Genomic DNA, 17998 nt, shown 5'->3' with positions numbered 1-17998 from the left:
ACACACACTGTCATACACACACACACACACTGTCATACACACACAGCCTAGTGGGGAGGTTGACCTCGGTTGAAGGGTTTCAGCTGCAGGATAAACTCAATACTCTAATTCTCCCCCTCACTACCTCTCTGCCTCTTTATCACTCTCTCAGTATCCCCATCTCTCTCTCCTCCTGCCCCCCCTCCCCATCTCTCTCTCTCCTCCTGCCCCCCCTCCCCATCTCTCTCTCCTCCTGCCCCCCCTCCCGATCTCTCTCTCTCCTCCTGCCCCCCCTCCCCATCTCTCTCTCCTCCTGCCCCCCCTCCCCATCTCTCTCTCCTCCTGCCCTCCCTCCCCATCTCTCTCTCTCCTCCTGCCCTCCCTCCCCATCTCTCTCTCTCCTCCTGCCCCCCCTCCCCATCTCTCTCTCTCCTCCTGCCCCCCCTCCCCATCTCTCTCTCTCCTCCTGTCCCCTCGCTCCTTCTCTATATATCCACAGGAACACATCTCCTCCATCATGGTTTCCCAGTTGAATACTGATCAACTGTGTCACACACACTGCAGTAAAACAGTCACAGTATCCAGTCACTCACACATACACACCTGCCCCCCCCCCTCCCCCACCCCCCTGCCCTCCCCCCTCCCCTCCCCTGCCTTGCCCCCCTGATTGACAGGTCTACGTCCTCGCTAGTTTTACCTTCTCATCCTCTACTTATGCAGGAGAATCATAATCAGGAGCCCACAGCCATGCAGAGATTAGAGGTGTTTGGAACACTGACGGACAAATGGATGACAGTCATTATAAACAGGCACCAAGTCCATTGCCATGGGGATGCAGTCGCTAGGGATTACACAACCAACCTTCCGGAACCGAACAAACATTCTAGACCCACCCGGAACCTTCCTGAATTTCAGAGAATCTTCCAGAACCTATATGCTGTGTTCACACCAAAGGGCGAGATTACATTTAAACAGAGGGAGGGAGAAACAGAGAGAGGGAGGGAGAGAGAGAGGGAGGGAAAGGGATGGAAGGAGGTGTTAAGATTTTGGTAACATCCCTCATGGTTTGGTGGGTTCAGATCAAAGCTGCCTACATACTCTGAGGAGGCACTGGGTTCGCCTGCCAGGGCGTGCCCAGGGGCAGGAGGACAGCTCCATGTGCACACCAGCCAACCCCGCTGGGTTCTGCTTCTACAATAGCCTGCCAGAGGAATAGGCTGGGTAATGGTAATGCACTGAAGTCTGTGATGTGATTGCTATATAGGGACGGCTCTGTGAGGTGGTGGGGTTGAGATCAAGAGAGAGAGGGGGAGAGAGAGGTGGGGAGAGGGAAGAGGGTGGAAGAGAGGGGGAGGGAGGGAGAGGAAGAGGGAGGGAAAGTGAGAAGGGGAGAGAGGAAGAGGGAGATGCCCTTAATCACATCATCCGGCCCTGTATTACTAGTTGCCAAGACAACGCCTTTAGACTGTGTAAAGTGAGCCTAGATCTTAATCCATACCAACATTTCAAATCCCCCACCACATTGTAAACCACATGGAGCAATAGCGTCATGCTTCATGTCGATGGTGACTTGAGGCTAAAGCGTTATTTTAAGAGATTTACAGAATGAGTGTTAGAGAACAGAACAGAGTTGTCAAACAGCCAGTCTTCTTACTGATGTCCTGTTTCCCTCCTTCCTGTTGGTCTCAGTGCAGCACAGATGACATGTGCTCACGCTAATGTAGCAGAAAAGAAAGAGAAAAGAGATTTATAAAGAGGCAGAGGGCGAGAGACCAAGAGAGACACAGAATGGGATGGAGGGAAGAGGATTTATAGATAATGGGGTCTTCATGCTTCTCTAAACCCTTCTCCCCCCTCTCTCCCCTTCCCTCACTCCACCACCCAGCTTGCGATACCAAAGGAGGAAGAAGAGTGTCTTCAATTCTTTCTGCCTCAGGCTCTCCCTCTCTCCCTCCCTCCCTCCCTCCCTCCCTCCCTCCCTCCCTCCCTCCCTCCCTCCCTCCCTCCCTCTCTCCCTCTCTCCTCTCTCTCTCTCTCTCTCTCTCTCTCTCTCTCTCTCTCTCTCTCTCTCTCTCTCTCTCTCTCTCTCTCTCTCTCTCTCTCTCTCTCTCTCACTCACTCACTCACTCACTCACTCACTCACTCTCTCTCTCACTCTCTCTATTTCACGGTAGCTGGTCGGTTTTCCAGCAGTGTAAGAAGGGCTCTCTGAAAGTCACACTGAATCCACATAACTATTTACAACAACTTAGAGTCTCAGGAGAACAACTACTGAAGCAGAACTCATGAAGAACCCAAACAAGACCTCACAAAGACTACTTCTGTGTGTGTGTGTGTGTGTGTGTGTGTTTGGGAGAAGGTGGGCAGGTACTTGTAGGAGACAGACATTGATGATATGAGGAGATAACTTCATGTACTGACGTCCCCCAAAGACAAACACACACACACACACGCTCACACACACACACGCTTACACACACACGCTCATGCACACAGACACACCCACACACAGGTTTTTAAGGGAGTACCTGGTGTCAAGGTAAACAGATAAGAGCTTAATTGAGGATACGGCTGGAAGGAAGCTCTCTCTCCCTATCTCTCCCTGTGTTTCCCCTCCCTCTCTCTCCCTATCTCTCCCCTCTCTCTCCCTTCTCTCTCCCTGTGTTTCCCCTCCCTCTCTCTCCCTATCTCTCCCCTCTCTCTCCCTGTGTTTTCCCTCCCTCTCTCTCCCCTCTCTCTCCCTGTGTTTCCCCTCCCTCTCTCTCCCTATCTCTCCCCTCTCTCTCCCTGTGTTTTCCCTCCCTCTCTCTCCCTCTCTCTCCCTGTGTTTCCCCTCCCTCTCTCTCCCTATCTCTCCCCTCTCTCTCCCTGTGTCTCCCCTCCTCTCTCTCCCTGTGTCTCCCCTCCCTCTCTCTCCCTGTCTCTCCTCCCTCTCTCTGCCTGTGTCTCCCTCCTCTCTCTCCCTGTGTTTCCCCTCCCTCTCTCCCCCTGTCTCTCCTCCCTCTCTCTCCCTGTGTCTACCCTCTTTTCTCTCCCTGTGTCTCTCCTCCCTCTCTCTCCCTGTGTCTCTCTACCCTCTCTCTCCCTGTGTCTCTCCTCCCTCTCTCTCCCTGTCTCTCCTCCCTCTCTCTCCCTGTGTCTCTCCACCCTCTCTCTCCCTGTGTCTCCCCTCTCTCTCCCTGTGTCTCCCCTCTCTCTCCCTGTGTCTCTCTCCCCTCTCTCTCCCTGTGTCTCTCTCCCTCTCTCTCCCTGTGTCTCTCTCCCCTCTCTCTCCCTGTCTCTCCTCCCTCTCTCTCCCTGTGTCTCTCCACCCTCTCTCTCCCTGTGTCTCCCCTCTCTCTCCCTGTGTCTCCCCTCTCTCTCCCTGTGTCTCTCTCCCCTCTCTCTCCCTGTGTCTCTCTCCCCTCTCTCTCCCTGTGTCTCTCTCCCCTCTCTCTCCCTGTGTCTCCCCTCTCTCTCCCTGTGTCTCTCCTCCTCTCTCTCTCCCCTCCTGCGGTCTTCCGTCAAGCAGAGACTTCACATGGAAATGTTCGGATTAAAGCTTTTTGAACAGTAAAAAAATAACATGTTACAGTCACACACACACACACAGCCTGATATAAAAAGTCTGCCTTCATCATAGACTACAGTTCTCTCAGGTGTAAAACGACTCACAGACACACACACAGACACACACACAGACACACACACAGACACACACACGTGATGACACTTTCTCTACTTCTCTCTCTTAGTTCAGCTGAGTATAATAATTTAATTAAAAAAAAAAAGTAAACTCCTTTTCTTATCTCTCTCGTCTTCTCTCTCTTTCGGAAACACTCTTGAAGACCAGAAACACTCTTGAAGACCAGAAACACTCTTGAAGACCAGAAACACTCTTGAAGACCAGAAACACTCTTGAAGAACAGAAAAGCTTTCCATCTCTCTCCCTCTTCGTCCGCATGTCATTAACTTTCCTCTGTGATCGCCACGGATACACAGAACCAGGGTTTGCCCCAGTGACACACACACACACTACACACACACACAAATGCAGACACACACACAGACTCACACATCCCTGACAAACTACAGATGAAACACCTCTATATGCAGCAGGGTCAGCAGGGAGGCCTACTGAATATGGAGGAAGAAAAGAAGATCCTCTCTACACACAACACACATCTCTCTACACACAACATACACCTCTCTAAACACACACAGACACCCACCCTGCTCAGGGAGATACTCCTCCACAGTGCTGACAAAGTGTGGTCTGGAGTAGAAGTTGTGTGGCCCCGGCTGCTGCAGTCCTCCCAAGCTGTAGAGGGAGCCACCTGCCGCTGTGCAGCAGGAGAACGCCCGGCGGCTGGGGATGGACGGGAACCGCGTCCAGCTGGACACCTCCAGGTCCAACACCTCCAGGGCTGTCACTGGGAGCTTCCCCTGACGACCACCTGAAGGAGAGGGGGGAGGGGAGGGGGGGCAGGAGAGGGGTGAAGGAGAGAGGAGAGGAGAAGGGGAGAGGAGAGGGGAGGAGAGGAGAGGGGAGGGGTGGAGGAGAGAGGAGGAGAGGGGAGGGGTGAGAGATGGAGAAAGAGAGAAAGACAGGGGTGGGTAGATGAGGAGAGGGGGAGAAGAAAAGTGATGGAGTGGTAAGAGAGGGCAGAGAGAGGATGGGTGATGGTTGAGAGAGAGGGGGTTGAGAGAGGGAAGAGTAGAAGAGAAGATGAAGGAAAAAGTGTCAGGTCAGAGAGAGTGGGAGGGAGGGCATCACAGAGAGAGAGAGAGAAGGAAACCAGAGCACAAAGAGTGGGAGGGATGAGAGAGGAAGAGAGAGAGAGGAAGAGAGAGAGAGGAAGAGAGAGAGAGGAAGAGAGAGAGAGGAAGAGAGAGAGAGGAAGAGAGAGAGAGGAAGAGAGAGAGAGGAAGAGAGAGAGAGGAAGAGAGAGAGAGGATAGTTGAAATGAACTGGCCCTTAATTAGTGGTGTGTAGTCCGTTTCTATAGAAACAGCTGAATATTCTGGTCTGTTGTGGGATATTACTTTGACCCGAATGCAGACTGCTAAAATCGTGGCCTCTCTAGTCCACTCTCCTCCCCCTCCCCCCCTCTCCCCCTCTCCTCCCCCTCCTTCTCTTCCACACATCATCCAGCAGTCAACTTGTGTGTGTGTGTGTGATGGTGTTCATCCTCCCAGCCCTACCCAGGACGTAGATGTTGTTTCCGCGCAGGAAGCAGCTGGCTCCGTAGCGAGGCGTGGGCATGGAGGGCAGGGGCACCCACTGGTCCTGACCTGGCTCATACACCCTGACCAGGGCCTGGGGAGCGGTGTCTGCTCCCATCCCACCCAGCGCATACACCTTCCCATCTGGAGGGGAAGGAGGAGGAGGGGAGAGGAGGAGGAGGGGAGGAGAGGGGAAGGAGGAGAGAGGAGGGGAGAGGAGGAGGAGGAGGGGAAGGAGGAGAAAGGAGGAGGAGGGGAAGGAGGAGAAAGGAGGAGAGAGGAGGGGAGAGGAGGAGGAGGAGAGAGGAGAGAGGAGGGGAGAAAGGAGGGGGGAGGAGGAGGGGAGAGGAGGAGGAGGAGAGGAGGAGGAGGAGGAGGAGGGGAGAAAGGAGGGGGGGAGGAGAAGGAGAGAGGACAAGGAGGAAAGGAGAGGGGAAGGAGGAGAGAGGAGGGGAGAGGAGGAGGAGGAGGAGAGGGGAAGGAGGAGAGAGGAGGGGGAGGAGGAGAGGAGAGGGGAAGGAGGAGAGAGGAGGGGAGAGGAGGAGGAGGAGGGGAGAAAGGAGGGGGGGAGGAGGAGGAGAGAGGAGGGGAAGGAGTAGAGAGGAGGGGAGAGGAGGAGGAGGAGGAGGGGAGAGGAGGAGGAGGAGGAGGAGGAGGAGGAGAGAGGAGAGAGGAGGGGAGAAAGGAGGGGGGAGAGGGGAAGGAGGAGAGAGGAGGGGAGAGGAGGAGGAGGAGAGGGGAAGGAGGGGAGAGGAGGGGAGAGGAGGAGGAGGAGAGGAGGAGGAGGAGAGAGGAGGGGAGAGGAGGAGGAGGAGGAGGAGGAGGAGGAGGAGGAGGAGGAGGAGGAGAGGAGAGGAGAGGAGAGGAGAGGGGAGAGGAGAGGAGGAGGAGGAGAGGAGAGGGGAAGGAGGAGAGAGGAGGGGAGAGGAGGAGGAGGAGGAGAGAGGAGAGAGGAGGGGAGAAAGGAGGGGGGAGGAGGAGGAGAGAGGAGGAGAGAGGAGGAGGAGGAGAGGAGAGGGGAAGGAGGAGAGAGGAGGGGAGAAGGAGGAGAAAGGAGGGGAGAGGAGGAGGAGGAGGAGGAGGAGAGGGGATGGAGGAGAGAGGAGGGGAGTGGAGGAGGAGGAGGAGGAGGAGAGAGGAAGGAGGAGGAGGAGGGGAGAAAGGAAGGGGGGAGGAGGAGGAGAGAGGAGGGGTAGGAGTAGAGAGGAGGGGAGAGGAGGAGGAGGAGGAGAGAGGTGAGAGGAGGGGAGAAAGGAGGGGGAGAGGGGAAGGAGGAGAGAGGAGGGGAGAGGAGGAGGAGGAGAGGAGAGGGGAAGGAGGAGAGAGGAGGGGAGAGGAGGAGGAGGAGAAGAGGAGGGGAGAGGAGGAGGAGAGAGGAGAGAGGAGGGGAGAAAGGAGGGGGAGGAGGAGGAGAGAGGAGGGGGGAGAGGGGGAGATGTGGGGAGGAGGGGTTATGGTTAGGTGTTGTGTGGAGAACAAGCGTCAAGGATAAAAATGAGAAGGACAGATTAAGCTTGAAAAGACAACATTTCCAAAGTATTTTACTTTACAGATGGTTGAAAAGCAACACAGCTGAAACATCAATCATGTCCCTCAACACCCTCCATTCATCCTGTCCACATCAGTATCTGCACCCTCCTCCTCCTCCCTCCATCCTGCTCTGATGGAGTAAATAATACAGCATGTAAACAAACAACATTCCCCAGAGGAGGACTCCCACCCTCAACTTCAGCAAGGAAAATATCCCCCAAACTGTTTTAATATAGGTAATATAGGTGGGAGGGAGGGAGGGAGGGAGGGAGGGAGGGAGGGAGGGAGGGAGGGAGGCAGGGAGGGAGGGAGGGAGGGAGGGGGCGGCTGAAGGACTAGGAACATGCATGTTGAGCAAACAGCTATGTTGATAGAGATGGAGAGTTGGAGAGGTAGAGGAAAGTATAGAGGAGAGAATAGAGGGAGAGGAGGAGAAGAGAGGAATGAGGAGAGGACGAAAGGAGAGATTAAGAGTCTATTAGCAGTGTAGTGACAGCACTAATCCTGACGAGCCAGACAGACAGAGATCTTTGAACCCCCCCTGCCCCCGCCCCTTCCCTCTGTATACAGAACATGACTCAGCAAGAAAGGCTCTGCTGCCCTCTGTACAGCAGGGTGTGTGTAGGTGAGCGTAGGTGTGTGTGTGTGCTTTGATAAATGACAGAGCACACTGCCTTTCTCCCCCTGGAGGGTGTGTGATATCTCTGGCCCTGAGGAAACATGCTTCTTATCGGGTCAGTTTTCATTTCTGTACCGTTGTAAACAGATGTAGCCTAATGTGGTGAAATGACCACCTCCATTCTACTTCTACATTACCAAGGAGTTTAGTTATGTATGATGTACTGCAGTAACCACCACAGGTGTAGCAGGTGATGTTCTGCAGTAACCACCACAGTGCTGTAGCAGGTGATGTACTGCAATAACCACCACAGGTGTAGCAGGTGGTGCCCCCTGGTGGCAGGAGGATAAGAAAAGTTTCAGATTCAAACACACAGGCTGTGTCTACTACCGCGCACTTTACAAAGTACACTGCAATACAGTGCACTGCAAAACAGTGCACTTACATATTCAGTGCACTCCGTCGCTGATAAGTGCTGTCTGAAATGGAACACTTACGTTAAACACTTGGCGGAAGTGACGGACGGAAATCTGCTCGCGACACCCGCAAAACCTGCCAAAATGAACGCGCTTCTCCACCCCAAGTGGAAAAAGCTGCCGAAAGGGCTTCCGCTACGTAGCCTAGATGGCGCCCGTTTAGGGCGAGTAGTGTCCATCGTTGTACACTGTTTTTTGGGACCGTTTGCAGTGCGCCATCCGGGTACTTTCAGTGCACTGAATTCTGCTGGTTTTGTGAGTGAAGCGCCCTAAGCACTGACAGTGTGCGGTAGTAGACACAGATACAGGCTTTCTCCAGTCTGTCAAGACTGACACACTTCCTGTTTCACAACAACAATGACCCACCAGCCAATCACATGCTGTCTTCTCTAATTAGCACAACTCTGCTCTGATCTCTGCCTGTCGCCCCTGGAAACGCCATGGCAACCACCTCGAGGCACCACAGAGACGATTATGGGGTGGAGCCGCCACAGGTGGTGGTGATAGGCAGACTGACCACACACACACACACAGACACACACACACACACACACACACGCAAAGCAAAGCTGTATTGATCATAACTCAAACACCTGCCGCCTCTCTTCACAGCACAAAAACACAGCCTTCTCTCTCCCCTTCTCTCTCTCCCCTTCTCTCTCTCCCCCCTTCTCTCTCTCCCCCCCTTTTCTCTCTCCCTTTCATTCTCACCCTCATCCTCTTCCTCTCTGATCCTCATTCTTTGCCTTTTACAATCCCTCCATCCTCCGTCTGTGCCCAGCTCTCTCTCTCATCTTCACTTAGTCTTTTTTATCCTCCTCTGCAGACACACACGTTTGAAGTACTGTCATTGTGTTAAGACACAAAGTGACAGAGAGAATAAGAAACAGAAATAGAGAGAGGAAAGAAAGAGATGAAGATAATGCGAGAGACATGGAATGAAAGAGAGAGAAGGCGAGAGGGAGAAAGAGAGAGAGAGATGGGGAGAAAGAGAGAGATGGGGAGAAAGAGAGAGATGGGGAGTTTTTGTTCAGTGAAGTTGGGCACGGAACACCCCTCTCCACCTCCCTCTCTTCCTCTCCACCTCCCTCTCTTCCTCTCCACCTCCCTCTCTTCCTCTCCACCTCCCTCTCTCCCTCTCCACCTCCCTCTCTTCCTCTCCACCTCCCTCTCTTCCTCTCCACCTCCCTCTCTTCCTCTCCACCTCCCTCTCTTCCTCTCCACCTCCCTCTCTTTCTCTCCACCTCCCTCTCTCCCTCTCCACCTCCCTCTCTCCCTCTCCACCTCCCTCTCTTCCTCTCCACCTCCCTCTCTTCCTCTCCACCTCCCTCTCTTCCTCTCCACCTCCCTCTCTCCCTCTCCACCTCCCTCTCTTCCTCTCCACCTCCCTCTCTTCCTCTCCACCTCCCTCTCTTCCTCTCCACCTCCCTCTCTTCCTCTCCACCTCCCTCTCTTCCTCTCCACCTCCCTCTCTTTCTCTCCACCTCCCTCTCTCCCTCTCCACCTCCCTCTCTTTCTCTCCACCTCCCTCTCTTTCTCTCCACCTCCCTCTCTCCCTCTCCACCTCCCTCTCTCCCTCTCCACCTCCCTCTCTTCCTCTCCACCTCCCTCTCTTCCTCTCCACCTCCCTCTCTTCCTCTCCACCTCCCTCTCTTCCTCTCCACCTCCCTCTCTTCCTCTCCACCTCCCTCTCTTCCTCTCCACCTCCCTCTCTTTCTCTCCACCTCCCTCTCTCCCTCTCCACCTCCCTCTCTTCCTCTCCACCTCCCTCTCTTCCTCTCCACCTCCCTCTCTTCCTCTCCACCTCCCTCTCTCCACCTCCCTCTCTCCACCTCCCTCTCTTCCTCTCCACCTCCCTCTCTTCCTCTCCACATTAACAGTCCAGTTAGTGAGCACCAGGTGCAGGGATTCATGGGACCTGAAGTTCCTCCTTACTGCTGTGTGTCTGTAGTCAACACCTGCATGGAGTGCAAATGAAGACCAACTAGCAGAGTGTGGGAACTTTTTATTGTCCTACAAAAAATGCTGTTGTGTGTAATACATGCAGGGTGGAACTTCTGTGGCAGCACAACGTGCATGTCGAAATATCTCGGCACGAGAGCCCACAACCAGCTGGGATAGCTGCTGTCAGTGACACCAGTTGGATAGCTGCTGTCAGTGACACCAGTTGGATAGCTGCTGTCTGTGACACCAGTTGGATAGCTGCCACAGACAGGCCAACTAACACTATAGCAACATGACCACAGACAGGCCTACTAACACTATAGCAACATGACCACAGACAGGCCTACTAACACTATAGCAACATGACCACAGACAGGCCTACTAACACTATAGCAACATGTCCACAGACAGCACAGACCATTTTTATAACAGACTTTCGAGTAGCTACAATGGGAACGCCCTTCGTGTTAAATCTTTTTATTATTGAATGAAAATAAGAGAAAAACCAAACTAAAAAACATTGTTGCAGTAAAGTGATGTTTGCATAAATGAAAGCGATCTAGCAGAAGGAGTCGGGACAGTTTTGTTTATCGTAAGATTAGAAGGGATGAGAGAGGAAATGTTGTGACTTACGAAATGTATAGTTTATCCCAAAAATAAACAACACTCACCTTTATTCCATATTATAGTTATTATAGTTTATATCTAGTTTTGCGCGTTCCCTTGAGAGTAAGGGCTGTCCCAATACTCTTTTTGATCGAAGGCTCGGCTAAGACAATACACCTCTTAAAACCAAGTGAGCTAGGGAGCTTATTTGAAACCTAGGGGTATGTTAATACTGCGCTACCTGTAACACATGCGGACAGATCATCCAGAGTCCTGTACATATATATTTGCAACCATTTTCCTAATTGAAACGTTTCTAAAAATCGCTAGCTTGCTACGCTAATGTTACAGTGCTGAATTGCACCACAGTCCTGCATTTCTCTGACTAGCATGTCTACAGTTTAAAGTAAACTCCATTAGCAGCGAATTTCGTTTGATATCAGTGCATAACACTACTTGTTTTGGAGATATTGATATGTGCTAGATGACGTACCTGTAACCAAGTGGCATCCCATTTCTTAGGGATATGTAGCAATTCCACCAATCAGCTGCATCCAACCAATCAATAAGATCTATCCAACTAATAAATTAAATCCAAACAATTAGCTGACTGGTAGGATGGAGCTGATTGGTTGGATTGAGAAGCTCACTGACACAGTTCAGTTTTATTGAAGTGCACTGCAGTAATCCCTGCATGAAAACACTGGTACACACACACACCAGTGTTACACAAGAAGGAAAAGAGAGGAGGGAGGATGGGAGAGGAGGAGAGGGGAGAAAGAAGGAGGAGAGAGGAGGGAGGATGGGAGAGGAGGAGAGGGGAGAAAGAAGGAGGAGAGAGGAGGGAGGATGGGAGAGGAGGAGAGGGGAGAAAGAAGGAGGAGAGAGGAGGGAGGATGGGAGAGGAGGAGAGGGAGAAAGAAGGAGGAGAGAGGAGGGAGGATGGGAGAGGAGGAGAGGGGAGAAAGAAGGAGGAGAGAAGAGGGAGGATGGGAGAGGAGGAGAGGGGACAAAGAAGGAGGAGAGAGGAGGGAGAGCGCGATAGGAAGAGGTAGGAAAAAAAATATGGGGAGAGAGGGAAAGAGAGAGAGAGAGAGAGAGAGAGAGAGAGAGAGACAGAGAGAGAGACAGAGAGAGAGACAGAGAGAGACAGAGAGAGCGAGACAGAGAGAGAGAGTTAGTGTCTGCCAGATGGATCACCGGAGCATGACCTCTACAACACTTCAATGACATCTGACCTCTGGAGACTAACAACACCTCTCAAACCACCTCCCTCCCTCCCACCTCCCTCCCCTCCTCCTCTCTTCCCTCCTTCTCTCACTCTCATCCTCCCCTCATCTTCCCCTCCTTCTCTCACTCTCATCCTCCCCTCATCTTCCCCTCCTTCTCTCACTCTCATCCTCCCCTCATCCTCCCCTCCTTCTCTCACTCTCATCCTCCCCTCCTTCTCTCATCCTCCCCTCATCTTCCCCTCATCTTCCCCTCCTTCTCTCACTCTCATCCTCCCCTCATCTTCCCCTCCTTCTCTCACCCTCATCCTCCCCTCCTTCTCTCCTCCTCCCCTCATCCTCCCTTCCCTCTCGTTTACTTTCCAGGTTTGGCTCTGCTCCAGTGACAGGGAGTCTTATCAGTGTGGCACCAGTACAGCAGTTCTAAATATAGCAGCTGTTTAAGCTGTGAAGAACATCTTGAATAAGCATCTAAGTTCTGCTGAATACATACACACACACACACAGACAGAAAATAAACAGAAACCATCTGATGAAAATGAGAGAGAGGGGGGAGAGAGAGATAGGGAGAGAGAGCGGGGAGAGACAGAGGCAGAGAGAGTCACAATCTTGCTCCACCTCTAAAAAGGTAAACTTGGTGTGTGATGGACCCAGAGCAGGAGAACATCAGGGCTTCTCCAGCTTCCTGAGCTAAGGAACATGTTCTACTAGATCATCATTGCAGCAGGGCCTGGTCAGAACAATGAAAAGGGTCTGCTGTTCTAAAGTTTCCCAGAGGAACCTCAGACACATCTAATCACTTCAGTTCCTCTCCTCACCATCACCTCTCTCTTTTCCCCTCCTCTCCTCCATCTCTCTCACTCCTCTCTCTGAGCCCTCATCCTCTCCCCTAGTCCCTCCTCTCTCCTAGTCCCTCCTCTCCCCTAGTCCCTCCTCTCTCCTAGTCCCTCCTCTCCCCTAGTCCCTCCTCTCTCCTAGTCCCTCCTCTCTCCTAGTCCCTCCTCTCTCCTAGTCCCTCCTCTCCCCTAGTCCCTCCTCTCTCCTAGTCCCTCCTCTCTCCTAGTCCCTCCTCTCTCCTAGTCCCTCCTCTCCCCTAGTCCCTCCTCTCTCCTAGTCCCTCCTCTCTCCTAGTCCCTCCTCTCCCCTAGTCCCTCCTCTCTCCTAGTCCCTCCTCTCTCCTAGTCCCTCCTCTCCCCTAGTCCCTCCTCTCCCCTAGTCCCTCCTCTCTCCTAGTCCCTCCTCTCTCCTAGTCCCTCCTCTCTCCTAGTCCCTCCTCTCCCCTAGTCCCTCCTCTCTCCTAGTCCCTCCTCTCCCCTAGTCCCTCCTCTCTCCTAGTCCCTCCTCTCTCCTAGTCCCTCCTCTCCCCTAGTCCCTCCTCTCTCCTAGTCCCTCCTCTCCCCTAGTCCCTCCTCTCTCCTAGTCCCTCCTCTCCCCTAGTCCCTCCTCTCCCCTAGTCCCTCCTCTCTCCTAGTCCCTCCTCTCTCCTAGTCCCTCCTCTCTCCTAGTCCCTCCTCTCCCCTAGTCCCTCCTCTCTCCTAGTCCCTCCTCTCTCCTAGTCCCTCCTCTCTCCTAGTCCCTCCTCTCCCCTAGTCCCTCCTCTCTCCTAGTCCCTCCTCTCTCCTAGTCCCTCCTCTCTCCTAGTCCCTCCTCTCCCCTAGTCCCTCCTCTCTCCTAGTCCCTCCTCTCCCCTAGTCCCTCCTCTCTCCTAGTCCCTCCTCTCTCCTAGTCCCTCCTCTCCCCTAGTCCCTCCTCTCTCCTAGTCCCTCCTCTCTCCTAGTCCCTCCTCTCTCCTAGTCCCTCCTCTCCCCTAGTCCCTCCTCTCCCCTAGTCCCTCCTCTCTCCTAGTCCCTCCTCTCCCCTAGTCCCTCCTCTCCCCTAGTCCCTCCTCTCTCCTAGTCCCTCCTCTCCCCTAGTCCCTCCTCTCTCCTAGTCCCTCCTCTCTCCTAGTCCCTCCTCTCTCCTAGTCCCTCCTCTCTCCTAGTCCCTCCTCTCCCCTAGTCCCTCCTCTCTCCTAGTCCCTCCTCTCCCCTAGTCCCTCCTCTCTCCTAGTCCCTCCTCTCCCCTAGTCCCTCCTCTCCCCTAGTCCCTCCTCTCTCCTAGTCCCTCCTCTCCCCTAGTCCCTCCTCTCTCCTAGTCCCTCCTCTCTCCTAGTCCCTCCTCTCTCCTAGTCCCTCCTCTCCCCTAGTCCCTCCTCTCTCCTAGTCCCTCCTCTCCCCTAGTCCCTCCTCTCTCCTAGTCCCTCCTCTCCCCTAGTCCCTCCTCTCTCCTAGTCCCTCCTCTCTCCTAGTCCCTCCTCTCTCCTAGTCCCTCCTCTCTCCTAGTCCCTCCTCTCCCCTAGTCCCTCCTCTCCCCTAGTCCCTCCTCTCCCCTAGTCCCTCCTCTCTCCTAGTCCCTCCTCTGTCCTAGTCCCTCCTCTCCCCTAGTCCCTCCTCTCTCCTAGTCCCTCCTCTCTCCTAGTCCCTCCTCTCTCCTAGTCCCTCCTCTCCCCTAGTCCTTCCTCTCTCCTAGTCCCTCCTCTCTCCTAGTCCCTCCTCTCTCCTAGTCCCTCCTCTCCCCTAGTCCCTCCTCTCCCCTAGTCCCTCCTCTCTCAACTGGAATGCCTCACATAAAAGATTTAAACAGAAGGGAATCATAAAAGTCTAATTAGCGATCACCTTGTTCTACACAGGAAGCCTCTCTCTAATCTGTGTCATGGAGAGTCCAGACAGTAGTAGAGTATTGAGAGATTATTTGTGCCGATTTGAGAGGAGGTGTGTGGATTGTTTGGTGTATAATTGTTTTCCTGTCCGGAAGGTACACACAAACACAGAATTGCAGCCTCTAAAATCAGGCCACTGTGTGCACATGTGGTGCTGCATGATCCACACAGGACAGAGGAGTAGAGAGGACAGCCAACAGAAACTAACACTGCCTCATGACAGACAGATGAGAGAGAGAGAGCACTCTAATTCTCTTCAGTAATGAGATGGTTCCTTCTACTGTCTGAGAGCCAATTTGTCTGCTGCTGTCTATCTGCCCTACGTTTTCTAGTCCGACCTCCCTTCCTCTTGCACTCTTTTCCTCTGCACCTCCCTTCCTCTCCTTCTTCCCTCTCTTCCTCTCCTTCTTCCCTCCCTTCCTCTCCTTCTTCCCTCTCTTCCTCTGCACCTCCCTTCCTCTCCTTCTTCCCTCCCTTCCTCTCCTTCCTCTCCTTCTTCCCTCTCTTCCTCGCTTCCTCCCTACTCCCCTTCTTCCTCCCACTCTCTCCCTCTCTTCCTCCTTCTCTACGTCCCTCTCCTCCTGCTCCCCTCCCTCTCTCCTAACAGACACTTCACCTCTCACACATTGAGACCCACAGATTTCAGCTGCCGGCTATTCTACTATACACACACACACACACACACACACACACACACACAAGATCAAACGTTGCAGGCACGCACACACACATGCACGCACAGCAGTAAAATCATCAAAAGAGCAACTCAGTCTTCAGCCTGTATATAGAGATATAGAGAGCCAGAGACAGAGACAGAGAGACAGAGCCAGAAAGAGAGAGACAGAGAGAGACAGAGACAGAGAGAGACAGAGACAGAGAGAGACAGAGACAGAGAGAGACAGACAGCGAGAGACAGACAGAGAGACAGAGAGAGAGAGACAGACAGAGAGACAGAGAGAGAGAGAGACAGAGAGACAGAGCCAGAGAGAGAGAGACAGAGAGAGAGAGAGACAGAGAGACAGAGAGACAGAGCCAGAGAGAGAGAGACAGAGAGACAGAGCCAGAGAGAAAGAGACAGAGAGAGAGAGACAGACAGAGAGACAGAGAGAGGGAGAGAGACACAGAGAGAGAGACAGACAGAGGGACAGAGAGAGACAGACAGACAGAGACAGACAGAGAGAGCCAGAGAGAGAGCCAGACAGAGAGAGCCAGAGAGTGAGGTATCTTCTTTTCTTAATCATCTTACAGGTTGAAGAGTGTGGGTGTCATCCTCTACTTCAGGAGACAAACAGCAGGGAGTGAGCCTTGACACCTGTGCTGTAGAGCAGCATGACATCCAACGTCTTTCTACCTCCCCCTCTCTCTTTCATCCCCTCATCTCTACCTCCATCCCTCCCCCTCTCTCTTTCATCCCCTCATCTCTACCTCCACCCCCCCTCTCTCTTTCATCCCCTCATCTCTACCTCCATCTCTGCTCCCTCTCTCTTTCACCCCCTCATCTCTACCTCCACCCCCCCCCTCTCTCTTTCACCCCCTCATCTCTACCTCCATCTCTGCTCTTCTCTCTCCAGGCTGATTAAGGCTCTTGTGGCGTTCAAACAGACCAGATCACAGAGCAGGGTGTTCCTCCTCACTCCTTCCAGACCACATCAAACAATCCCAGGGAAGGATGGAGGGACAGAGGGAGGGACAGAAGGGGGAGGGAGGGACAGAGGGAGGGGGGGGGGAGGGAGGGGAGGGAGGGGAGGGACAGAAGGGGGAGGGAGGGACAGAGGGAGGGACAGAGGGAGGGACAGAAGGGGGAGGGAGGGACAGAGGGAGGGGAGGGAGGGAGGGACGGAGGGAGGGACAGAAGGGGGAGTTACAGAGGGACGGATGGATGGAGGGATGGACAGAGGCCCCAGGTTACTAAGCTGACGCTACAGGTGGACTAGTGCACCTGGGTTTGCTAGGCTACAGGTGGACTAGTGCACCTGGGTTTGCTAGGCTACAGGCGGACTAGTGCACATGGGTTTGCAAGGCTACAGGTGGACTAGTGCACCTGGGTTTGCTAGGCTACAGGTGGACTAGTGCACCTGGGTTTGCTAGGCTACAGGTGGACAAGTGCACCTGGGTTTGCTAGGCTACAGGCGGACTAGTGCACATGGGTTTGCAAGGCTACAGGTGGACTAGTGCACCTGGGTTTGCTAGGCTACAGGTGGACTAGTGCACCTGGGTTTGCTAGGCTACAGGTGGACTAGTGCACCTGGGTTTGCTAGGCTACAGGTGGACTAGTGCACCTGGGTTTGCTAGGCTACAGGTGGACTAGTGCACCTGGGTTTGCTAGGCTACAGGTGGACTAGTGCGCACACACACAATGAATGTTGGGACGGAGAAAGTCTAACACAATCTCAGCACTCAAATACACACACACATAAACTCACTCACACACACCATGTTTTCCTGGCTCCGTGTTCAGTACCAGCAGGTTTGTGACTCAGATTAAGATTGGAAAACCTTCCTGACTCTCTCTCTCTCTCTCTCTCACACACACACACACACACCTGCATGTTAAGGAGTCACAGCCACATGTATGGAGTGAATTACAATAACCTGACATCAGCAATCACTTTCCATTGAAACAGACTCATCGCCATAGTAACTAAAGAAAGAAAGACTTGAGTGCTGATTAGAGAGAGTAAGAGATGAAGACAGGGAGAAAGAGGGGTAGGGACAGAGAGAGAGAGAGAGAGAGAGAGAGAGAGAGAGAGAGAGAGAGAGAGAGAAAGGCAGGGTGAAGGAGGGTGAGAGAGGGAGGGGGAGAGGATGTGTGTGCCAGAGAAAACATTAGTGGGATTACTAATTGTGGGGAGAGGGAGAGAGGGGAGGAGAGGAGAGAGGACGTCATTTAATAGAGAGGGAAAGCGGGCGAGTTAAGACAAGCAGGAGGTTGTGAGTTTGTCATAATCAACAGTGGAGGCTGACAGGAAGGAGACATGCTCAGAGGCACCCCACATCCTGGATGATGACAGACCAGGGCAGCTCTATGAGGAACGCTTATGACAGATCAGAGCAGCTCTATGAGGAACGCTTAACATTTAACACCCTTTCCCCTTTCATCATGTATGACACTGATTGGCATAGTAGTGTGTGTGTGTGTGTGAGAGAGTAGACAGGCAGATGCCTGTGCAGCAGATGGGGGGGAGGGGGGGTAGAGGAGGAGGGAGGAGGCGAGGGGAGTGGAGATGAGGGAGATGGAGGTGGTGAGGGGAGAGGAGGAAGGAGGAGGGGAGAGAGAGACAGAGAGAGGGGGACTACAGCAATCTGCAGCACAGATTCCGTCAGACCCTTAAAGATAAACCTGAAAAATAATAATCTTTTTATCTTCCGTAAACGAAATAGAAATGGAGTCCCAGCCTGAGAGAAAAAGGCACAGAGGGATTTCTATGCCATCAAAAGAAATACAGAAAGACATCCTTAAAATGATTGCATGTGTTGAACCCAGTGCACAAGCCAAGGCTGTGAAGCCTGGGGCCCACCCAGCAACACCCAACGGAACACAAAACCTTAACAACGCCAATCTGAATTGGGAGAATTTGCACTATTATTAAAAACAAAAAATAGTTATAATTCTACCAACACCTCAAAGTGATGAAAACACTGTTCACTGCAAAGGCCTTATGTCATGGGCTGAAAACAGGTTTAGCACCTTTCAGCCATCTAGTCTTCATAC

General features: G+C 53.1%; 1 protein-coding gene across 1 annotated transcript in view; it reads right to left on the bottom strand.

Annotated features, from left to right (window-relative positions):
* Positions 1 to 17998, bottom strand: part of klhdc8b (kelch domain containing 8B) — a 37114-nt gene that overhangs the window by 11470 nt on the left and 7646 nt on the right. The window contains exons 2-3 of the mRNA XM_084681089.1: positions 5164 to 5328; positions 4191 to 4415 (exon numbers count right to left, since the gene is read on the bottom strand). Coding sequence (XP_084537215.1) covers positions 4191 to 4415; positions 5164 to 5328 — 390 coding nt within the window. The remainder of the gene's footprint in view (positions 1 to 4190; positions 4416 to 5163; positions 5329 to 17998) is intronic.

Source organism: Hypomesus nipponensis, chromosome 18 (genome assembly GCF_054491055.1).
Source record: "Hypomesus nipponensis isolate SF chromosome 18, ASM5449105v1, whole genome shotgun sequence".
NCBI classification, from domain to species: Eukaryota; Metazoa; Chordata; class Actinopteri; order Osmeriformes; family Osmeridae; genus Hypomesus; species Hypomesus nipponensis.
Note: the sequence above shows the minus strand (reverse complement) of the source record. Positions and strands in the feature narration are given on the sequence as shown.